Source organism: Oryzias melastigma, linkage group LG12 (assembly GCF_002922805.2).
Source record: "Oryzias melastigma strain HK-1 linkage group LG12, ASM292280v2, whole genome shotgun sequence".
NCBI classification, from domain to species: domain Eukaryota; kingdom Metazoa; phylum Chordata; class Actinopteri; order Beloniformes; family Adrianichthyidae; genus Oryzias; species Oryzias melastigma.
Window position 1 is genome coordinate 12,567,667 of NC_050523.1, and position 7,781 is coordinate 12,575,447.

The following is a 7,781-nucleotide window of genomic DNA, read 5'->3' on the forward strand; positions in this document are numbered from 1 at the left end:
CACCTAAAATGTGACTAATACTACTTTTCATTCACCTAATAAACCAATTTTGTCACAAATATTTTCATCTGAGTCAAAGCTCAGTGAATACACAATAAGATTGCACAATACAAAGTGTTTAACACTCAAAATACCCCCCCAAAAAAACAATTTAAAAATAAAAACAGCTGTTAAGGAGCATCTTTTTGTAGATTAAAATGTATTTTTTAATGATGTAAGAATCAATCAAATGTTTAAGAGATTTTCTATGCTTTTTTTAACTTCTTTCACCAATTAAGCAGGATATACTGCCATCTGCTGGACAAAAGAGGCATCACAGCCTTCACCCCTTGTCTAGGGCAGAGGTCCTCATTTCATTGATCTGTGTGGGTAGATCGCAGGTCGTCAAAAATTGCCTTAATTTACCAAAAATTACTTTACCTTCAGATCTTCTTCCTCCTTGATTGTTCCATGCATCGAGTCATCATCAACAGAGGCGACAAACTGGAGCGGCCTGTTCTCTGCAGCCAGATCCTCTTTCTGTTTGCTGAACTTGTCCACTAAACCTGCGTCTTTGGAGCGTTTAGCCCGCATCACCTCACTAGCAGGTGTCTTACTGTTCGAGTTGATTTCAAATATAGTCTGAGTGAGAAAAGGAAAAAATAAATTAATCATTTAAATGATGTAATTATGGATTAGGAAATCAGTGGAAAATGTTGGATGTTCTCTCACTGATTTAGATTTGTAGCCTTTGATAGCATCGACTATTTGAAGACGCTCGAGTTCCATTTTCTCCAGACCAGAACCTGAAAGAAAAATCTATGAATATGTGTTTCTGACAAAGAATCAGTGAGTATTTAGCACTTATAACAATTTTTGAGTCTTTGCAGCTTAATATCTAACAATATTTACAATAGATCTCTCTTGAAGAAGACATTTTGATTCATTAACGTAATGAAAGTACAGCAGGGTCAGGGTCACCATTCACTTAGGTAATTTTGTATTTATGTGTGCTGCATAGAAAGAAAACTTAATGGAATTAAGTTTAAGAAGATTATTTTTTTTTAGCTGTGAAGGGTTAAAAGAAATGTTTTCACAAGACTGCAGTGGATGCAGTTTATTTTTTAAGAACAAAAATGTAGGTTTTTGTTTGAGAACAGTTTCATGAACAAAAAACATGATAACGCTAGATTTGTTACACAGATGAACCCTACATCATTGAGAGTTTAAGATGAATCACTGGTATTTGGGGAATAACAGTACTTTTTCAATATAATTTCCTGCTTTTAATATAAGTAAAATATAAATACAAATAACACAATCTGTGTGAAAGGAGCCAAAATGATCAGTACGCTGGTGCAAAGGTATAAACATCTTTTTAAACGAACCGAGTAGTGGATGAACGGCCATGCAGGACAGATCCAGGTTTTTGACTCGTCTGATGGACTCTGTGGAAGGGTTGGGCCTTGACTTCAGGTACTGTTTGTATGCGTTCTCCGAGACACGATGCAGATTCTGCAGGTCCAGAGAGTTCTCATGAGCTGTGATCAAATGGGAACCTTCATCATCCAGAATGCTCTGCGGCACTCTGCCAAGCACGCCATCACACTCTAAAAGAAATGTGATTGTATGAGTAATTCATGTCTATGTGTACAAGTTTAGAATTTAACTTATTAAGACAAGGTTTACCTTGGGTGTGATCAAGTGTGGCAAACTGCACAGGTCTTCCAAGAAAAAGATGGAGGTCATAGAGAAAAGGCATCTCATCAGGACATATCAGGCTGTAGGTGGAGCCGCTGCGTCCAGCGCGTCCCACACGACCTAACGACAAAAAAAAAAAAAATCACTTAAGTTCTAGTATTTCTCCCCCTGGTCACAACTTTAATTGGAAACCACTAACCAACTCGATGCAAGAAGAGCTTCGCCTTGGATGGGAAGTTGTAGTTGATGACGTTGTCCAGCATGGGTATGTCTATACCGCGAGCGGCGACATCAGTCACGAGCAGCACCATGGCTTTCCGGTGCACAAATTTACCAATATTGATCTTCCTAGCGGTTTGATCGAGAGCACTGTAGATGTGGGCGCACTCGATGCCCTCTGACGACAGCAACTGCAGAGAACGAGCAGATCGTTTCCAACAAAGCTTCACTCTGATTTCCCTTAACCTACAAACTCACCTCTCTGAGGTACTCTACGTGATGCTTGGTGGCCACAAAGACCACCGTCTGCTCCTGGGGTTTTGCCACGTTTTTCAAAAGGTGCAGCAGCAGCGCCGGTTTGTCATCCACACGTAGGTGGAAGAAGGAGAGCTAAGAGGAAAAAAAAACGTTTTGAGTTTTGACTTTAAAATTACCCGTGTCCTGCTAAAAGAAAATACATTGATAAAAAAAAAATAACTATAGAAAATGTTTAAACTTATTTGAGAAAATCTTTTTTTTTCCATCTTTGAAATAATTTCAATTTGAAGTTTTGTTGATTTTTTCTTTTTTACAAATGGAATTTATTAGCTATTTAATATTTGAACACACTTTGTCTGCCCACATTAGATCATTTATTCTATTATAGTTGTTATACTCTCGTTATTTTTTTTCTTTTTTTGCTTTTGGTTTTCTATTCCTGTTCTAAGAAGGGATCCTGTGTTCCCAAAGATGGAGTTTCTTATGTTGAAACTAATTATTTTGTTGTAAAAGTAATTCACAGAAGAATATTTCTTTCAGAAATGGGTCTGATGAGTTCTAGCAATTCTAATAGTTTATCAAAAAAAAATTCAAATAAAAATAGGTATGTTAAATATTAATGTTAGCTGCTTCAGAACCAAAATAAAAATTCTTAAATATCTCTCCAGCAGCTTGGAGGCTCTGAGTCTTCTAAAAGCACATTTTGCTTTGACATATTTGACGTCAGTCTCAGAAATTGCAATTAATTCTAAAAAGTTAATGATAGAAACCAGATTTCTGTGGAATAAACCCAATAAATCAGTAGTAGTTGGTGCCAAAGTAACGCAAGTCTTTTCTTTACCTTGATTTGGTCACTAAGCTTAGAATCCACATCCAAACGAATCAGAACAGGTTCCGTCAACCCTATGAAAAATGTTTATTTCAATATCCTCAATGGGAACTTGGGGGGGTTAAATAAAATATACTGCAGACATGTTGGTCTCACCAGCTCTAGCAAATTCCACCAACAGTTTGGGGAGAGTAGCAGAGAACAAGAGGGTCTGCCTGGTGTCTGGGAGCCTCTGAATGATCTCCTGAAGCTGCTCAGCAAAACCCATTTCAAACAGCCTGAGTGGAAGAAGGAGTTTGTGAGACAAAATCATGTGGAAATCAAAGTGTGACATGTACAAAACAACCCCTTACCGATCGGCTTCATCGAAGACCACATACTCCACGCTGTGCAGCTTCAGGTTCATTTCTTTGACCACGTGCATGAGACGACCAGGAGTACCAATGATTCTGACAGAAACATTTCATTTTCATTACAATAGAGATGTGGATGAAAAGGAACTAGACTTCAGTAAAACACATACATGTCAGGATTTTCATGAAGAGCAGCAAACTGATCCTCCATTCTGGAAAACAGCAGACAGAGAGCTTCATCAAAGAGTCGGAACAGCATAAATCCAGAGTAAATGATGAGAAAAACAACCCACCTGTCTCCACCCAGAATCAAAGCAGTCTTGAGGCCAGTGAATTTTCCCAACTGAGAAACAACATCAACACAACATTTAAAAATCTACAGTTGCAGTTATGCAGCAATGAGTGGTGCTTATAATCCAATAGCAATCAGAGTGGATGCACCTCTTTGGTGAACTTCATCGTCTGTAGGGCCAACTCCCTGGTAGGGGACAGAATGAGAGCTCTGGCTCCTGATTGGGCTTGAGGGGCCTTCAGCCTTTCAAACATGGGCACAAGAAAGGCAGCCGTTTTCCCACTGCCTGTCCTAGCCATGGCTACCACATCCTTCCCATCCAAAATCACTGGAACAGTCTGAGGTGGTGATAGAGTTCAAATGAATGTCCAACATCATCATACACATACAAATTCTTATCTGACAGCACCTTACCTTTCTTTGAATGGGTGTAGGAACTTTGTAACCTTTTTTCATGACGCCTTTATACACAGGATAGCTTAGACCTGAACATAAGGAGAGGGTATTTTGGTAGGATCATTTACAGACTAAATTAATGCACGTCAGAAAGAACTAAAAAAAAAACCTACCCATGGACTGAAAGCCTCCAGATTTCTTCTTCTTCTTGTTTTGGGCTCTAACCAGCCCCCTGGTGTCAGGCTCCACATCTGATGTGCAGTCTGCAGCCGAGGGGAACCGCAGCAGTTTCCTCCCAGGCTGTGAAACATAAGAATAAAGTCCAGCCTCAAAATGTTAATAAAATATGAGAGTGAGACACAATTTTTAAAGATATAACAACAACTTTTGATTATTTATGGTGAAATGTAATATATATATATATTAAGTGTAAAATCAGTTTTAGCCGTATTTAGTTGTTTGCGACAACAACCCTTTATCAAAAACAACAATTCACAAATCTTAAAACAATTTTTGTCGCGGGCATTGAAGAACAATTTTGCCCCGATTTTGACTGATATTTAGCGTTTGTCATCAATAACAAGCAGATAAAATAAAATAATCAAATGCTCGATCATTTATATTTGAGTGGGGGAATTGGACAAAAACTGGTGGGACAAAAACAGGGGGCATCCGGATTTGAACCGGAGACCTCTTGATCTGCAGTCAAATGCTCTACCACTGAGCTATACCCCCGGACGTCTGCCTCGACCGTCATGTATCATACTCTAATACGCTACATAGACTGACATTTAAATTTTTTCGATTATGGCTTTTGAATGTCACAATTATCGTTTGTGTTTTGAGTAAAAGTAAGAAATGGTCAGTCCTTACCGACTCATCGTCTTTTACTTCAGCTGCCAGCTCGAAGTCTCCGTCAGATTCAGACTCCGGTTCTCTAGCTTGATGTCTCTTTTTCTTCGTGAGTTTCTTCTTTCGCTGAGCCATTCTCTCGTTTTATTGTTTTCTTGTGTCGGAAACGTAATACTTCGGATTTACCACTACGAAATAATAAGGCAAAACACAAAAAACTTCATCTAAATACACCGCAACTCAACCCGCAGACATGTTGTAAACACGTGGGAATTTCTTCTTTGCTGCTGCCTTGCGTCGAATGTGACCGCCCTTGGAACTCAACTCTGCCCCCTAGCGTCCAATAGGGCATTGTTTTTTTTCTTCTTTCTCCATTTATTTAACATTTTACAGTGAATGTTCTACAACAGTCAACCACACAATATCATAGCATTTTCTACATTTTGCTCTTCTTTATGTTGTTAAAAATGAATTTCACTTCATTGTTAAGCTGACTGATTTTAAACCATCAGATGATAGAATAAGGAGCAGAAAGGTCCCTTTGCCCTGTTGGCAGATTTTAATTTGCCAAACTCCTTTGTGGTTAACGAATAACATAACGAATTATACTAAACTATTTCCCAAAAAACATAGCATTAAATCTTTGTAAACTCGTGACTTTAACAACAGGTAATAAAAAAAAACGGCTCTAACAGAAATAGCAATATTCAGTGCAGCTACAAGAGCTTTTCTTCCATTACTATTCCTCTGAGGATCAAACTAGGGCTCTCTTTGTATTCAAAACTGATCTTTTGAGAAAAGCTCATATGAACAGCTTTATATTAAAATCAATGTTACACAATCTGGTCTGAAGGGGAAATGAAACGAGATCAAATCAGAGTACTTTGCTTGTGTTTTCATTTTGGCAAAGCCTGAAATAGTTCAGAGTAAGTACTTTAGTGACTGATGTTTCTCGGAAGTTTCCCCTAATCTTCTGTTGAATGATATTTCTGGGTTTTTTTTTAACCGGATGTACGCTGCCGTTTCATAAAAACAGCCAACCAAAAATAACCTTCTAATCCCTGCTCTTATTATTTGACGGAAATATAACTACCATTTTTATTAGATTGATTATTAAAGCTAATGTTCACTTTTAATCATTTTAATTCAAAAAATATATTATTCCTTAACATCCCTTTCTACAAAGTCTAAAAGCAGTCAGAGTATTTTTTGTCAATGCAGAACGCTGATTTACAATAAATAATTCTCCTCACAGCAGCAGCTCAGCAGAAATTTAATAAAAAATTCTCTGAATCAACCTGGCACCGACTGGTCAAAGAAACTGAGAGTGCTGCAGTAATTATTGGCAAGAAACATGTGCAGCAAGTCAGCTTTTTGTCATTGCAGGCCATTTAGGTGATAAGGCTTGAAGGATTAAGATATGTCACACACAGCAATGAGAAGGTCACGCTAGATTAATCAAGTTATCCAAATGAACCAGCTGGTGGCGTCAGTGTGCTCTGAGGACAGCCTGCACAGCTCCTTCCTGCCAGTCAGGTTGCTCTAATGTGGTTTGAGCTATGTCTTATAGATGTTGCTTTAGATTTTTTTTTTTGATTTTCTGTTTCTGTTCTGTTATTACTTTATGTTACATCATAAAAAGCTGAGGAAATGTGTTTGGTTTTCCCATTTGCTTTCAAAAACACTTTGCATTGCATGAATTTCCAAAATAGCTTTCATTTTTAAACATGTGGCAGTAGACTTGTGGTTCTCTCTGAGATAGAAAAACAGACCAAATTGGTGAATGATGAAACAATTAAAAAGGTATTTTTTTGCCTGTCAGCTGAAAAAAAAACATGTCTTTTTTTAGCTTTTAAGACTGGCATGTCTATTTTTTTTTTTACTTTTATTTATTTATTTGCATCTGCAGCTTTTATTTCCTGTCCGACTTTTGTTGTCTAATTGTTTAGTCCTGCTTAAAATAACTTTGGCTCTGCTAAGGATAGGGATATGTTTTGAAAAAGCTGTGGTAATGAAAGTCGTTTCTTTTTTAGTTTTCTGAGTTCACACTTTAGAATTCACTGAGATTATTTCAACCTAACACATAACAACTCTTCATTTATTTTAACAGTTCTCTACTAAAATAATTTCAAAAGCCAAATCATTAAACAGAGCTGTACAAAAATGATCCAGCCTTTAACCTCATTGTTGCTGGAGCCTATCCTAGCGGCATCAAGCTGCACACTTGCTTATTCCCAAGAGACAGCTTATAGAATTGTTACACAACTTCTTGAGATAATTTCTGCAAATAAAACGATTTCATTGATTTCTACCGCTCCTACAAATGTTAAATAGGATTTAGATTAAAGTTAATACAAAACCACTTTGAAACACTGGTTTCTAGAAGGTCTTAAAAAGTCGTGAAAACAAACGTAATACATGTGTCTGCTTGAAGAAAAACTTCTTAAATGCCTTTAAACACATGTTTCAACACTCATATTTGAAACAATATTACCACTTACATTCAAAGTTTGTTTACTGTAAACATTTCAAGTATGCTGTGCAACAAAAAAATGTATTTTTCTGGTGTAGATTAATTCTAATGCGACTTTTTTAGTTGTGGAAACTGTCCAAAGATTTTAAAACTAATAAAAAATATTTAATAGGAGCCATTGTCACATTGTGACATTAAAGACGGTTTCAATATAGATGTATTTTGTTGAGTAAATAGCATTTAACTAGTTGTTTTTCTGGAACCAACTCTTAATAAATGAATGAAACTACAGTATAATAGGAGTATTTTATTACTGCATTAAAAATCTGACAGCTCAAATTGGTGTGGAGGAGCCATTGGAGCAGCCGCTTGAACTGTTTGTGGCCACATCACCTTGAAGGATGAGGATGCCTTTTGCTACACTAACTA

The 7,781-nt window shown here is 37.1% G+C and overlaps 1 protein-coding gene and 1 non-coding gene across 2 annotated transcripts in view; both read right to left on the reverse strand.

Annotated features, from left to right (window-relative positions):
- Positions 1–5,053, reverse strand: part of ddx54 (DEAD (Asp-Glu-Ala-Asp) box polypeptide 54) — a gene marked incomplete at its 5' end in the record, with an annotated part of 6,777 nt that extends 1,724 nt beyond the window's left edge. The window contains 15 exon segments of the mRNA XM_024299044.2: positions 421–621; positions 712–785; positions 1,368–1,589; positions 1,669–1,800; positions 1,880–2,090; positions 2,158–2,289; positions 2,999–3,060; positions 3,143–3,264; positions 3,340–3,435; positions 3,510–3,551; positions 3,633–3,682; positions 3,781–3,969; positions 4,046–4,116; positions 4,201–4,327; positions 4,901–5,053. Of these exon segments, the coding sequence (XP_024154812.1) occupies positions 421–621; positions 712–785; positions 1,368–1,589; positions 1,669–1,800; positions 1,880–2,090; positions 2,158–2,289; positions 2,999–3,060; positions 3,143–3,264; positions 3,340–3,435; positions 3,510–3,551; positions 3,633–3,682; positions 3,781–3,969; positions 4,046–4,116; positions 4,201–4,327; positions 4,901–5,014 (1,845 nt within the window).
- trnac-gca lies at positions 4,691–4,762 on the reverse strand. Its single transcript has one exon. It is a non-coding gene; the product is annotated as a tRNA-Cys (tRNA).
- Positions 5,054–7,781: the final 2,728 nt, after the last annotated feature.